Source organism: Eptesicus fuscus, chromosome 24 (genome assembly GCF_027574615.1).
Source record: "Eptesicus fuscus isolate TK198812 chromosome 24, DD_ASM_mEF_20220401, whole genome shotgun sequence".
NCBI classification, from domain to species: Eukaryota; Metazoa; Chordata; class Mammalia; order Chiroptera; family Vespertilionidae; genus Eptesicus; species Eptesicus fuscus.
In genome coordinates, this window is record NC_072496.1 from 6,360,247 (window position 1) to 6,376,483 (window position 16,237).

The 16,237-nt window shown below is 46.6% G+C and overlaps 1 protein-coding gene across 1 annotated transcript in view; it reads right to left on the minus strand.

Moving 5' to 3' along the window:
* The window catches only part of DNAH14 (dynein axonemal heavy chain 14), a 139,557-nt gene that overhangs the window by 43,563 nt on the left and 79,757 nt on the right, over positions 1 to 16,237 (minus strand). The window contains exons 45-54 of the mRNA XM_054713049.1: positions 14,102 to 14,260; positions 13,658 to 13,793; positions 12,222 to 12,283; positions 10,642 to 10,823; positions 8,243 to 8,371; positions 5,988 to 6,125; positions 5,013 to 5,180; positions 4,307 to 4,477; positions 2,428 to 2,592; positions 1,079 to 1,171 (exon numbers count right to left, since the gene is read on the minus strand). Coding sequence (XP_054569024.1) covers positions 1,079 to 1,171; positions 2,428 to 2,592; positions 4,307 to 4,477; positions 5,013 to 5,180; positions 5,988 to 6,125; positions 8,243 to 8,371; positions 10,642 to 10,823; positions 12,222 to 12,283; positions 13,658 to 13,793; positions 14,102 to 14,260 — 1,403 coding nt within the window. The remainder of the gene's footprint in view (positions 1 to 1,078; positions 1,172 to 2,427; positions 2,593 to 4,306; positions 4,478 to 5,012; positions 5,181 to 5,987; positions 6,126 to 8,242; positions 8,372 to 10,641; positions 10,824 to 12,221; positions 12,284 to 13,657; positions 13,794 to 14,101; positions 14,261 to 16,237) is intronic.

Consider the following 16,237-nt stretch of genomic DNA (forward strand, 5'->3'; position numbering starts at 1 on the left):
TCAGGATGAGGGGTCCCAGGTTTGGGGCCAGCACAGTAGATCTATGGGGGTGCCATGTATGGGACGGGAAAGGCTAGAAAGGAATGGTTTTGATGGTGGAAAGATCTGCTTTTGCATTTTTGTCTTAATTCTATTTTCTAACTTTTTTTTTTTTAATCCTCACATGAGGATATTTTTTCCCATTGGTTTTTAGGGAGAGTGGAAGAGAGAGGGAGAGACAGAGAGAAACATCGATGTGAGAGAAACACATCGATTGGTTGCCTCCTGCATGAGCCCCAACCAGGCCCCCAGGCCCCAGGCCCGGGGAAGAGCCTACAACCGAGGTACCTGCCCTTGACCGGAATCAAACCCGGGACCCTTTGGTCCACAGGCTGACGCTCTAGCCACTGAGCCACACCGGCTCGGGCTATTTTCTAACTTTTAATTCTTTTTAATTAGTCTTGTACATGTCTGTTTAAATAATGGATTTAAAAACAAAGTTCTAGTTTCTCTGAGTGCCAAAGAAAAGTCCTTCTTGGAAAAAAATGGTGTGATTTAAGTAACTAAAATAGTTATAAAATAAATAATAGACATAAATAACAACAAATAAGTCATGAATTACGTGATTCGCATAATTGGCTAAATATGTTGAATTTTCTTTAGCCTTCCGAATAAAATAATACCTCTATTCGCGTTATTTAGGGATTTTTCCAAGAATGTAGCTCCCCCTTGCTTTCATGAAAAGTAAAATTTTCATTTAGAAGCAAGACTCACGCTTCTAAATCCAAATTCAAGTAAGTGGGCTGTTCTGAAGTAAGACCCACTTGCAGGAAGAGTATGTTAGTGCTGAGGATACGCTAGAGTCACCCCTTTATTCAGATCAAACACTTCCTAAAAACAAATAATGTCTTTATGTGCTATGCATCTCTTACGCAAACTCTTAAAGGGACAAGGATCTTGTCCTATGACTCAATGACTCTGACCTTTCTTAAATAGAAACTCTGCTTACAGAAGTTGTATTTATGCAAAGCACATTTATGAGGTTTCCTTAATTTTTAATTCGCCAACTTAACAGCATTTGAAAACTTTAAATTCTTACCAATAACATGTGCGTCCCCGACTGTCGAAGGACCCGCGCGGCCCGTGCGATGTGCTCTATGGCTTCCTTGAAGAACACCATGGAGTGCGAGATCTGGCGGAGGAAACGGGGCACGCTGAGGGCAGGCGCAGGACAGTGTTCAATATGGCGTTTGTTTTTTCCCCATATTTTTGTTGTTGTTGTTAACCCTCACCCAAGGATATTTTCCCATTGATTTTCAGAGAGAGTGGAAAGGAGGGCGAGAAGGAGAGGAGAGAGAGAGAGAGAGAGAGAGAGAAGAGAGAGAGAGAAACATCGATGTGTTTGGTTGCTTCCTGCACACACCCCGACCAGGGCTGGGGATGGAGCCTGCAGCCAAGCTACGTGCCCTTGACCAGAACCGAACCCGGGACCCTTCAGTCTGTGGACCGATGCTCTACCCACTGAGCACACTGGCTAGGCCTCACTCTGGTACTGCACCTGAGCATACAGAACTGACGATGACTATTCTAGTCTCTAGACCGAGTCAGGAAAGTGAGCTTGCACAGTGAGGACTGTCCCTCGGCGAACAGTGCGGTGTGCACGATGCGGGGAGGTCACAGGCCCGAGGGGAGAGGAGGGCCAGCACCCGGCTGCGTCTCACCGCTGTGACTTGGGGCAGGAGGGGTGGGGGGGGGAGTCCTAGGGAGCTGGTTCACGGTGCCTGTGATTTTGCTGGTGTCGCAGTGCCAGCCCATCTCTTCCCACGACAACGGGAAAAGATACACACGAGTGGCATCCGTTTTGCTGCTCCCTGTTTTACTCTGGGTCCTGGCGCCACACTGCCTTCCTGTCTCTTAATTCGCTAATCAGTCCACCCCTGCAGCCTCACAGTGTGCACCTCGGATTTCAGGTCTTAGCCTCTGGCCTGGCCGGCGGGTTCAGCAGCTGAGCTTCACCCTAGGAACCAGGAGGTCACTGTTCCATTCCCGGTCAGGGCACAGGCCCAGGTTGCAGGCTCCATCCTCACTGGGGGCGTGCAGGAGGCAGCCGATCAATGATTCTCTCTCATTATTGATGTTTCTCTCTCTCTCTCTCTTTCCCTTTCCCTCCCTCTCTAAAAGCAATAAAAATATATTTTTAAAAATAAAATAAAATTTTACCCTTTTATTAAATGAGACCAAATTAGATGAAACCATATAAAACTGCATTTCTAATGGTCTGCTTTAAAATATGATAAACTTTTTCCCCCTGAATGCTCTCTCTTGCTTGCACACGCACACACACACACACATACCTTAAAGATATGACATTCTATATTCATGTATGTGTGTGCATACCTGAATGAATACACATACATGTATACTATTTCTACTATTTTACGTCTTTACCTCCGAGGTGGACCTGATCTTCATCTGGAACTCACTGAGCACGCGGGCCAGCTTGCTGTAGTCATTGGTGTTCTGGTACATCTTCTTCCTGTGCGTCTTGTTTATCCGCAAGAAATCCACAAAGACGGTGGAGTCGCTCATCATGGATTCCTTGGTCCACTGGATCTGTTGTGAGGTGACAATGCGGCAGCACCTGTTAGCAGCCACGTCTCCTGATCAAAGTCCACGCAAAGCACCGGCATCCCCAAAGCTCGGCACATCAGGCCTAGGCCTCGGGGTTTCTTCACCTGTTTTGTGCCATGGACCCATTTTGGAATGAAACCCACAGGTTCCTCAGAATAATGTTTTAAAATACAGACAGCAAAATACAAAGGCTACAAAGGAAACGAAACACATAGAAATACAGTTTTATCTAAGGGTTCCACGTTTAAGAACCCCTGCCGTGGAAATATCTTATTTTGTGTTGGTTTTTGTTAATCTTCACCCGAGGATATTTTTCCATTGATTTTTAGAGAGTGGAAGGGAGGGGGGGGGAGTGAGAGAGAGAGAGAAAGAGAGAGAGAGAGAGAGAGAGAGAGAGAGAGAGAGAGAGAGAGAGAGAGATCAATTGGTTGCCTCCCAGGGCAGGGATTGAGCCTGCAATCAAGATTCCTGCCCTTGACCGGAATTGAACTGGGACCCTTCAGTCTGCAGACCAACACTGTATCCACTGAGCCAAAGCGACTAGGGTGGAAATAACATTTTGAGGTCTCACCAACAATCCGAAAGGAAAACCTCCCCTTGCTAATGACCACACAGACCGGCAAGCTCCCCACTGGCTTCCGTGGCCCACGGTGAATTCTTGCCTGTCTTTCAGGCCAAGGTCATGGGCTGCCTTCTCTTTGAAGTCTGTTTCCCTCCCCCTAAAGCCAGGTAGAGAGGAGCCGTGTTTCCTCCCCTCCCCAGCTCCGTGACGTGTGCAGACGTCTGTCAGGTGCCGGGGGCCCCACGGCTCCAGGCAGGACTCAGCACCCGCCTGGCTTGGTGTCTGGCACCGGAAATTCCTAACAGCTGTGTGGCAAGGGGCTAAAGGAAGGCTGAGGAGCAGTAGGTGTGATGGTTAAGAGTATCTGGAGTCAGCCGAGGCCGGTTTGGCTCAGTGGGTAGAGCGTCGGCCTGCGGACTGAAAGGTCCCAGGTTCGATTCCGGTCAAGGGCATGTACCTTGGTTGCGGGCACATCCCCAGTGGGGGGTGTGCAGGAGGCAGCTGATCGATGTTTCTAACTCTCTATCTCTCTCCCTTCCTCTCTGTAAAAAAATCAATAAAATATATTTTAAAAAATAAAGAGTATCTGGAGTCAGATACCCCGGGTTCGAATAATGAGGCTACCACTTAACTAGCTGTGTGACCTTGGGCGAGTTCTTACCCTCGCTCCGCCTCAGTTTCTTTCCCTGTGAAATGAGGACAATAACAGGACTATGGAGATCAAAATGAGTAATAATATGTAACGTTTTCCTTAAAATATGCTTTTACTGATTTCAGAGAGGAAGGGAGAGGGATAGAGAGATAGAAACATCAATGATGAGAGAGAATCACTGATTGGCTGCCTCCTGCACGCCCCCTACTGGGGATCGAGCCTGCCACCTGGGCATGTGCCCTTGGCTGAAATCGAACCCGGGACCCCTCAGCCACAGGCCGACGCTCTACCCACTGAGCCAAACCGGCCAGGGCTATGTAAAGTGTTTCAAGGCCCGGCACGTGGCGTTAGCTATTAGAGTTTTCACATTTTATAGACTTCCTAACATTTCTGTCATGAATGTCGCAGCAATGTCTGTGTACTTGGATAGAAACACGTTTGCCCGAGACCCGTTTAAAATAACGCGCGCAACACACGTGTACCTGGAAGTAGTTCTCTAGTTCCTTCGAGAGGAACTGGTAGAAGAGCGTCTTCTCCCTGTGCTCGATGAGGCGGTCGTGGAACACCCGGGCGGCTTCGTGGACGAAGAACAGGGCGGCCATCTCTTTGGAGTCGATGACAGCCCTGTCCGCTTGCAGCAGCCCCAGGAGGAGCTGGCGGGGAGGGAGGACAGCACCCTGTTAACCGTCAGCTGCGAGGACGTGGGTAAGACACCCTGCACGTCCCCCACTGGGGAGCGAGCCCGCAACCCGGGCATGTGCCCTGGACCGGAATCGAACCTGGGACCCTTCAGTCCTCAGGCTGACGCTCTATCCACTGGGCCACACCAGCTAGGGCATAACCTTGTCATTTCTTTCCCTGCTGAGAATCTCAGCCAATATTCTAACAGTCCCAAGTGGTTTTATCATTCAATTCTCTGCATGGAATTATTTGAATGATTCTTTGTAACTGGTTCATGCATAAGCTGCTAATAAACAGCAACACTAATCAATTTCAATTTCCCTTTTTGCCCCTTTTAACAATTTAATATTGAAAATATCAATGAGTAAGAAAAATAGAAAGGAGGAGGGAGGGAGGGGATAGAGAGATAGGGGAGAGAGTGAGAGACAGAGAGAGTCAACTCAGTAAAATGACATCTCCCCATCTTAAATATTAAGAGTAAGCTAGAGAGTGAATTTTAAAACAAACCTTAAACATATCTCGGAGATTAAACATGTAGTGACACTTGGTTGGCGTCGTCAGCATGTTCTGACATACTTGATAGTATATAGCCAGAGAGCAAGATATTATCTGATCCTTACTTTTCTGAACGTCAGCTGTGAAGTTATGGATGGAGAAATACATTCCCAAATGAGCCTTGGGAGAGAAATGGAATAATCCAGTTTGCCGGAAATTTTAAGCGCAGACTATTCCTAGCCCATCCCTACTGGACACGGAGAGGCGTGGGCTCCGACGGAGGGTTCATTTCACACGCACACACGTTCTTGGTTGATCTCTTCCCACCCACCCACCCACCCCCGCCTTCCCTCTGAGATTCCATGGCGTGAAGCCATTTTTCTAATAAGATATTTGAGAATTTTTTCTCTTCCTTTTTATCCTCTAAGACCGTGGTCGGCAAACTGTGGCTCTCAAGCCACATGCGGCTCTTTGGCCCCTTGAGTGTGGCTCTTCCACAAAATACCACGGCCTGGGCGAGTCTATTTTGAAGAAGTGGCGTTAGAAGAAGTTTACGTTTAAAAAATGTGGCTCTCCAAAGAAATTTCAATCGTTGTCCTGTTGATATTTGGCTCTGTGGACTAATGAGTTTGCCGACCACTGGTCTAAGAAAATAAAAATAACTCAACCCGAGCAGAAAGGGGCTGTGATTTTGAACCCAGCTTCCTGAGCCCCATCCCAGAGAGAGTGAGTCGGAGTTTCTGACAGCCACGTCTGGGATTCTACACCGTAAACATTCATGAAAAAGCACCAACGTGTTGCTTACACACACTGAGTCATGTCTTAGAAATTTAGTGTCGAATTATAACAGGCCAGAAGATGCAGGGGGAGAAATACAGCTTGTCCCCTTTGGAGAACTTTTGCTCTTATTAGTGATCTGAAGTTCTCCGGGTTCCCCTCACAGCAGGGAATGCACCTTTTTCCAGGAGAAGGAGCTGGGCTCAGTACCTGGAAAATAGTGCGCAGGGCGCTCTGTGGAGGATGAGGCAACACGAGGATGGAGAAGTGTTTGAGGAGACGTGGGCTGATGTCCCCCCTTCCGACGGGAGGGGTGCAGGCTGCCATGAGGGAGAGATCCTGAATATTCTGGGGGAAGAGAGAAAGGAGAGAGGGACTAACTGGGTCCATGGACAGCGAAACGTGTTTCCATTTCCCTCAAATGAACAGACTTAAAATGTTTAAGCAAAAAGATCGAGGTGACTGTTTACTGTCAAACAACAGTTACGATGGTCATAGAAACCCATCTTCCTGCCCTAGCCGGTGTGGCTCAGTGGATAGAGCGTCGGCCTGCAGACTGAAGGGTCCCGGGTTCGATTCCGGTCAGGGGCCTGTACCTTGGTTGCTGGCACATCCCCGGTGGGGAGTGTGCAGGAGGCAGCTGATCGATGTTTCTCTCTCATCGATGTTTCTAGCTCTCTATTCCTCTCCCTTCCTCTCTGGAAAAAAATCAATAAAATATATATTGAAAAAAAAAAAAAAAGAAACCCATCTTCCTGGCAGCAGCCCATCCTCACAGTAAGTGTAAGATGCGGCCTCAGGAAGCTTTCTACACGTCGCCAGGAAATCGCCTCCTTTTACAAAAGCAGCCGCGGGACAATGAGCAGTCTGCTCTGGGTCCTGGGGATGCGAGCATTCAGGGGGAGCCAGGATGGGCCTGGGGGGAGAAGACGCTGGCTGTGCACAGAGCAATAGCTATCTGACATCATCACTGCAGCGCTGGGTGGAATCACCCGGATAATCTCGTCTTCCCACAAGGGGTTGCTTTCGACAGCATGGTTCCTGCGTCTGCCCATGCCCACAGCCTGCGTCTCTTCCCCCCCCCCCCCCCCCCCCCCGCCAGTCTCCTGGACTCTCCCTGGGCGCGCAGCACCCAGGTCCTCTGTCGGGCGTTACTGCTGCGTCAGTCTGACGGGGTCCTGGGCCCGGCTGGCTGAGACGGAAGCTGGGTAAGCAAACACCTGGTTTGACAGAGGAGGCGGCGAGGCCGGGATGCCCAGATGACCCGGTCAGTGCTGGGACACAGGGCTTGTGTTTCCAGAGAAGGAACCCAATAAGGAGGAAAGGGCATCCATGTTTTAAAAACATTTCAGCCACTTCTGACCTGGTTCAACGTAACAAAAATAATTGCACTGAAATTCCTCCCTGGGTTTTTTTGTTTTTTTTTTGTTTTTTTTGACTTTGCAATACTTCTGAAAGTCCTTGAAAATAAAGATGAGAATAGTCTGACATAGGGATTAGCTGTTCTCATATGCATTATCGGCCGATTAACTTTTCATGTGCTTAACAACAGTATTATTTGACTTGGAAACTAAACCTATAGGACATACTTGCAACTTTTACTAGGATTTAATCCTACTAAGAGCCCTGCGCTAAATTGCAAAGATGTAACTGGCATGGCTAACTTTCTTGCTGTACATGTCCATTTCACCAGATTTTTTAAATTTCTCACTTAATTTACTCAACATTATAAATATTTAATTTATTGATAAGTAACGATGAAGGAATTTTAGAGACAAAATAGGCAGGTTTAGGGACTCTTAGAAATAAAGAAGGTCCATGGGAGAGGAATGCATAGGTGGGGGGCTTGGAGACCCAAAATGCTTATCTTACTTGTACAGAGGATAGAGAAAGGCCACGGGATGGGGGGCAGTGAGGGGGGGAAGGCATACATTCACAGAGGATAAAGAAAAGTCACAGGATATCGGGAAGAAGGAAACATATTTTCACAGAGGATAGAGGAATGCTGGAAGATAAGGGGAGAGAAAGAGGGGGGACCATGTGGGCTTTGGCCTTTGGAACTGATACTATGTAGCAAAATGACCAATGAGGAAAGCACGGGGGCCCTAAATTAAGAAGAGTCCAATTAGAAAGGGTCAGGGTCAAACAAAGAACTGCAGCATATAGGGTCATGAGACAGATTTTTTTTAGATTACAGATTTTCAGATTTTCGGATTTAGATTTTTTCCCACTAGAGAGAAAGAAAGCAGGCTTTTCCCACTTGGGGGCCCCTCCCCAGGGGGGTTTCCTTTGGGGACACCCCTGCCCAGATGGGAGTTTGTATATGCTTCCAATAAACTTCTATATTCTTATTAAACAAATCTGTTAGTCCATGAATTTATTCTTCATCTTCGTCAGACAAGGACCCACGAGAAGAAGTGTGCACCCTGAACCCACATTTCAACAATATTTAACACGAACTTTACCTTCCATGCAATTTTTTCAGTATCATAAACTCCTCCCAAGTCTAGTAATTGTCTGATTAATTCCAGGGGTGGTTGTGCTCCATACTTATCTGCTTCCGGCATATTCAGGTCATCAATGAATACCACAATCTGAAGGAAGACAAAGGTTTTAAAATGTATTACTTTTCTTTAAAGTATGAATTAGGGGTATTATTAATTATGCTATGGTATGAGAACAAAATCATAAGGAATGACACGTCCGTTTCTATTAAAAAGCAGCAGAACAAATTCTATTTTGATATGGCTTTCAAAATAGCAGAAACTGTATGCCCTTCCTATAGACCTCCACTGACAACAGTCAGAAATGCAGTTGATGCTGGATAAAGTAATCCGATTGTGGCTTTTACAAAGGAACAAATGTGATTATTATGCACTTAACATTTACTCACTGAGTTGTTGAGGCACTGTGTTAGGTGTGTAGGTATTTATTTCCTACTAGAGGCCCAGTGCACGAGGTTCGTACACTGGAGGGTGGGGACAGGGGTCCCTCAGCCCAGCCTGTGCTCTCTCGCAGTCCAGGAGCCCTTGGGGGATATTCAACTGACGGCTTAGGCCAGCTGCCCGGATGTCCTTAGCACTGCTATCTGCACTGCTGCACCCGCCAGTTGCGAGCCTGGCTCCTGCATTGAGCGTCTGCCCCTGGTGGTCAGTGTGCATCATAGTGAACAGTCATTCTGCCATTCAGTCAATTTGCATATTGCCCTTTTATTATATAAGATGGGTCCTGGTTTAGGAATGACACTGCCACGTGGAACTAGACTTTTACAATTCTGCTGCAAATGCTGTTGCAGAGAATTCAGACATATTTCCAGTTTTCAAGCATGTTACTTTCCGCCTTTGAAAATATGCGCTGAAGTGTACTGATTATAACTGTGTACATTAGCCCCCTTAAGATATTATTTTTGTAAATCAAGTAAAAATTTAAAAAATAGAAATAGCCATTTATTTTTTAATTTCCTAGTTTTTAACTGTCAATATTATTATTTTTTTAGTAAGACACTCAATTTCCCCTCTTTTGTATTACAAACTGGATAGTTATAGACAAACTGGTATGACCAAAATTCCTCTTGCTTGCATTTTTTCATTTGTGTAACTTGGTTGAGCAATTACTATCTTTTTTCAAGTCCCTAAAGGTAACCAATTAGGCAAAGACCCACCGAATTTATCCAAATCTTCAGTTAAAACCCTGAAAAAAGCTCTGAAACAGCCAGCCACAGGGGTTAAACTCGGGGGTCCCTAAGGATGGCATGTAATTTTCTTCTTAAAAACTCTGGCAAATCTCCGGACTCAGCGTATGTTATGTCCTGAACTGGAATCACTGATTATAAATGTTAACTGTGACGGAGGGTTTGGTTTAACAGCTGGACAGTTAGCCATGTGCCAGGTCGACAGGGGAAGACTGAGGGCTGCCCTGTAACACCATCTCAAGAGAGCAGGAGTTGTCCAGGTTATAACAAGACTGCTCTCTCCATACTGGGGATACCATCAGTTTCTCTTTTTCTTTCTTTCTTTTTAAAAAAATATATTTTTACTGATTTCAGAGAGGAAGGGAGAGGGAGAGAGAGAGATAGAAACATCAATGATGAGAATGAATCATTGATCGGCTGCCTTCTGCACACCACCTACTGGGGATCATGCCCACAACCCGGGCATGTGCCCTTGAGTGGAATTGAACCTGGGACCCTTTAATCCAAAGGCCAAATTTCTGTTATATACTAGAGGCCCTGTGCATGAAATTCCCTCAGCTCGGCCTGCACCCTCTCGCAATCTGGGACCCCTCGGGAGATGTTGGGATTGGGCCTAAACTGGCAGTCAGACATCCCTCTCGCAATCTGGGACCTCTGGCTCCTCACCGCTCGCCTGCCTGCCTGCCTGATTGCCCCTAACTGCCTCTGCCTTGGCCCCCACCGCTGTGGCTTTGTCCGGAAGGACATCCAGAAGGTCGTCCGGAAGGTTGTTCGGCTGTCTGGTCTAATTAGCATATTATGCTTTTATTAGTATAGATTTGTTTTTTCGATTTCAGAGAGGAAGGGAGAGGGAGAGAGAGATAGAAACATCCATGATGAGAAAGAATCATGGATCAGCTGCCTCCTGCACATCCCCTACTGGGGATCAAGCCCGCAACCTGGACACATGCCCTTGACTGGAATCAAACCTGGGACCCTTCAGTCTGCAGACCGATGCTCTATCCACTGAGCCAAGCCAGCTAGGACCCAAATTTCCATTTTAAATGCGTTTTACAGTAATGTTCAGACGTGTATGTTACACGTATGCTATCTCTTTATTAGTATTGATTAAAATAAGTCACTGGATCCCGTGAGTAACATAAGCCAATCATCCACACACTGGGGGTGCTTTACCCTGTTGTTTTTTGGGGCTCCGAGCGTGTCTTTATTTCTCCTTCTTAACTTCTTCAGGATCATCTCCCTGGTTTTGGCGGTGGTCATCTTGATGCCAAAGTTTATGGTGGAGGTTATGACTCCTTTATGATTATTTTTAAAGGAGCCGTCATCAATTTTTTCTGGCTTCTTAGTTATCTTATCTATGATGCCAAACACAGAAAGGAAAACAAATTCAGAACACTTTCAAAATACGCTTCTTAATCCTAAGGCGTTAAAAAAATACAAAAATTACAACACTGTACACTTCTGCTGTCAGGTTAAAGAAATGACTCTGTGGACAAGCCGGTGAGAGAAGACGTGCCAACTGGAGATGTTTTCCAAACGTTCCCCTCCTTTCACGTGGGAAGCAGCGCCTCTTTGCAACCACAGCCCAAACGGGAAGGTACGAGCGCTCAGGGAACCCTCCCTTCGTTGATGCACAACAGACACACATAACTTTTAATGCCTTAAAAATAGTTGGATTTGCAATACACACTTTTTAAAATGAAACTACGCGTGCAAGACCTGAAAGAAGCATTTGATGAACTCACCAAATGCATCCGAATCAGAACTCATCCTCTGAAGGGTTACTGAGATGGCGCTGGAGCAAAAGCAAAAGCAAAAAACTCCTGCCCGGCCAGTGTGGCTCAGTGGTGGAGCACTGACCTATGAACCGGGAGGTTGCAGTTCGATTCCTGGTCAAGGGCACATGCCCGGGCTGCGGGCTCCATGCCGAGTGTGGGGCGTGCAGGAGGCAGCCGATCAGTGATTCTCTCTCATCACTGAGGCTTTTCTCTCTCTCCCTTCCTCTCTCTGAGATCAATAAAAGCATATTTTAAAAACAACAGCAACAATAAAACCCGAAGCCCACGACTCTGTGGCCAGGCTCCCTCCCCTTTCCACAGAGTCTGGGCCACCCACTCTTTCCTCTTCAGAAGTCAGGATTTTCAGGACGAGGTTCTTGAAGCGCCATGTGTGGTTCTAGAGAACAGTCTGATCGGAGAACTCCAGAACCCGGACCTTCCCACTGCCGTGTCTACAGAAGCATTCAAGAGCAGAACAGGCAGATGTTGCCGTGGGCTCCTTCCAGACGGAGTCCGAGGTCCCACTGCTAAGCCAGAGCACCCACCCTCCTGGTAAGCAGACTCCACACTCCTCGGCGAGAAGCATCCCAATTCCTGAGCAGGACAGAGCAGCTGGAGAGGGGAGGGCAGCCGGGGAGGGGAGGGCAGCGGAGAGGGGAAGGCAACGGAGAGGGGAGGGCAGCCGGGAGGGGAGGGCAGCGGAGAGGGGAGGGCAGCGGAGAGGGGAAGGCAGCCGGGGAGGGGAGGGCAGCCGGGAGGGGAGGGCAGCGGGGAGGGGAGGGCAGCCGGGGAGGGGAGGGCAGCCGGGGAGGGGAGGGCAGCCGGGGAGGGGAGGACAACTTGGGAGGGCAGTGGATACTTTGGGGGGCGTTTTATTTTAAACTCTCATTTGAGCTTTTCATTCTGAGACCTCTGACGGCACAGAACGCCCTGTGTCACCGAGAGGGAGGGTTTGAGGCTCCTGTCAGTACCTACCTTGGCTCCCAGCCGCCGTCTTATGGGATTCAGACAGCAGGGCGCTGATGTTCTGTCTCAGGCTGTCAGGAGGAGACAAGGTGAGGATCCTAATTAGCTTGTTGACCGCAGCAGCCGTGCGCACAAAATAAAATGGAAGTATCAGCCTGTGGTTGCTTTCACTTCCACCTCCTCCAAGGACACTATTTTTCCTGCTCACTTTTTCAGGTAAAACTAGTGTCACCATTAGAATTGAAACCCACATTTAACAAAACAGGGGCTTACTCCAAAAAACAAACAGGCCCGGCCAGTGTGGTTCAGTGGTGGAGTGCCGACCTCGGAACCAGGAGGTCATGGTTGATTTCTGGTCGGGGCACAGGCCCGGGTTGTGGGCTCCATCCCTAGTGTGGGGCGTGCAGGAGGCAGCCGATCAATGATTCTCTCTCATCACGGATGTTTCTATCTCTCCCTCTCCCTTCCTCTCCAAAATGAATAAAATATATTAAAAAACAAACAGAAAATTCCCAGGATGCCAAGCTACTGGTATTTTCTCCAGAAAGTAAGCCACGAAGTCACCGCCCCTTCATAAAACGCATTTGCCTACGGACCCCGCAGCCAAAGGCCCCGCACCTTTATTTTGGGTTTGTCTTCAGCTGTTTCCCCGCCCCCAATATTGTTTTTCTTTATTGTTAAAATCCACTGCAGTTTAAATACTGAACATACAGTAACATTTATTTTTTCCAGACTCCATTATTCATGATTGTAACAATTCAGAGAAGGAATGATTCTTATTGTATTAAATGTTTAAAAACTGATTTCTCTGATTTTTAAGGCCTTGTCTAAGTGTAGGAGATTCCTTTCCAAAAAAGTTGGTGTGACGAGTCAATAAGGGCGACACTGGGCTAAAGGTGACACTGAAGAGGGAGATGTAGGTGGATGTTGGACTAAAGGTGACTCTGAAGAGGGAGATGTAGGTGGATGTTGGACTAAAGGTGACACTGAAGAGGGAGATGTAGGTGGATGTTGGACTAAAAGGTGACACTGAAGAGGGAGATGTAGGTGGATGTTGGACTAAAGGTGACACTGAAGAGGGAGATGTAGTCCTAGTTGGTTTGGCTCGGTGGATAGAGCGTCAGCCTGTGGACTGAAGGGTCCTGGGTTTGATTCCGGTCAAGGGTACATGCCTCAGTTGCAGGCTCAATCCCCAGCTCTAATGGGGGTGCATGCGGGAGGCAACCAATCAATGTGTCTCTTTCACATCAATGTCTCTCTCTCTCTCTCTCTCCATCCCCCTTCCACTCTCTCTGTAAAAAATCAATGGAAGACTATCCTCTGGTGAGGATTAACAAAAAGAAAAAAAAGGAGAGAGATGTAGAGGAATTTTTAAAACAAGGCATAGTTAGATATTAAAGCAAACTTTTTTACCAGACAAATCAGATGTGGAGTTTAATGTACACTACCTTGACTTTTTAATTTCGTTATATAACAGGACTTCTCCTAAAATTGACCCGTGTTTCACATCGAATCCTCCTGAGCCCTCTAACTTGGCAAGCATCTGATTAACGGCACTGGTTTTCCCAATACCAAAGTCCCCTAACGGGGAAAAAAGAATACATGAGGTTAGGTTTACATGCAAGAAAATGAACAGATGCTAACATATTAAAATAAACGAATAACATTTCCTTTCATTTGAAAATTGCATGTTAAAAAAGTTAAAAAGTATGTTAAAAAGTTAAAATTGCATGTTAAAAAGTATGTTTTTGCTCTTCCCTTTAAAAAAAAATTGTGAAGAGTGGATAAACCAAGCACTTCCTACGAAACGCCCCCCCCCCCCCCCCGACAAAAATCACTAAGCCTCTTCCGAACTCTGCAATTCTCCTTCTTCTGCAATTCTGTCACACCTGTGAGAAGTACAGGGCAGAAATTCTTCAAAAGGAGGCTGATGAGGAAGGAGAGGCACGTGGTGTCCCGCGTGGCGGTGTGATTCACGGTCTCTCCGAATTCCGTGATCTTCAAGATGCTTTCGCCGGGGCCTTGCGGATCCGCTAGTATTGAAGTTCCTAAGTTAACATTTCAAAAGAAAGTTTCAGATCATCTACAATAATATCTATAATAATAAAAGGGCAATATGCTAATTAGACCAGACGTCTTCCAGACATCATTCCGGACATCCTTCCTGACGAAGCCGGCCCGAGGGGAGCCAGCCCGGGTCCGGGTGCCTGCTGGTGGCCGGAGGAGGGAAGCCTGGGTCCCGGGTGCCAGAGGGAAGCTGGTGCCGGCAGCCGGGGGAAGGAAGGCCTACTCTTGCACAGATTTTCGTGCATCGGGCCTCTCGTCTGTCAATGAATGTTAACTCCATCTTTTAGGTGCTCAATACTTTCTGGGAAAGTGGGTACATTATAAAGCCATTTAAACATATACACCTGAGGCAAAGCTGCTGCAAGGTCATGAAGGTCCCTGCTGGTCTCAGAGTGTGGCCCTTTCATTCAGACTCTGTGCTGGTGAGCTCGCCGCATGCCTGCTAGGCCCACCTGTGCAGACGGACCTTCCTCCCGCCCAGCCTACTAATCTGCTCTCCCCTGCAAGGCAAGCATCCCCCCTCCTTCCCTCCAGTGAATCGAAGAAAGCAGCTCTCCTGCCCAAGGCTCCTGCCATCCTTTCTAAAAGGACTTCAGTGAGGGCCCGCGGGGAGGGGGTGACAAACGGGACATCTCTAACACTTTCAACAGAAAAGAGAAAGTAAGAACAAGCAATCAAAAGCCAACAACGAAAAAAGAACTTCACTTCTTTGATAACTAGAGGCCCGATGCACAAAATTCGTGCACGAGTAGGCCTTCCTTCCCCCGGCTGCCGGCACCGGCTTCCCTCTACCACCCGGGACCCGGGCTTCCCTCCCAGCCCCAGCTTCATCCAGAAGGTCGTCGGGAAGGACATCCAATCTAATTAGCATATTACGCTTTTATTATTATAGATCCTTCTCCCCCGCCACTATCTGCTCTTCATTGTATTGGAATTTTCCATTGGACAAACACACATGTGCTAGTATCTCCAATCTTTTTATTGGTTGAACCATGTGAAATTAACATTTTTGTTCGTAAAACCAGGTGAATATAGGCAATTTTATACTAATTAAAACATCCCCCTCCCCCCCCCAAAAAAAAAACCTAAACCAAATTTTCCTTATTCCCACGGCTCCCTAATTCTTTCCCCCATTGCACAGCCAAAACTCTCAAAAGGGGTAAATATAACAGAGCCTCACCGCCTCATCTTTTATTCCCTCTTTTTTAAATTAAAAATTGAATAGCTAAAACGTTTACATCGTACACAATTCAACAGCATGTAAAGGTATGCACTGCACAGTTATATATCCTGGTCATCGCTATATCTTAGTCACCTATTTCCCACATTCTAGAAAAGACCAAGGCTTTCCCATAGGAGTGGTACCCTAAAATACCGCGTTACGTGCATTGATACCCAGCTACATTTTTTCTATGTAGTAGTAAAAACTGAGATCAAAATGACCGAATGTTAGCACTAACATGTGATAAACAATTCACAGGTTGTAAATAAATATGATCAACCACTAATACTTACTGGGACAAATATTGTGTAATAGAACCCTGCTATTTCCAACTGAAATTAATTTGTAATTAGAACTGTCTGGATGCTTTATGTCTTGACAGCTCTGGTTGTTTTCTCTAAAAATTCTTATAACCAAACTATGAAATTCTTTGATGAGTGAAACCTAACCGCAAAGGAAATCGATTCAATTTGCATATTGAATTCCTTGTATTGGCAAGAAATCTACATGAAGCTTCATCATTAAATTCCTGCCTCAAACTTCAACCAAGCTCTCAAAATACCACAATTTTCTATATATTTTTCCTTACTTTTGTGGAAGGTTGCGAACAAAAACGATATAGCATATATGGATATCTGTCACACTGATTATTCTGTTCTAATTTAAAGTTTCCTTTACAGTCAACTGCAGTACGTACATATGTTTTTCCTGTTTTTGTTTCAATAGTCACAGCTAA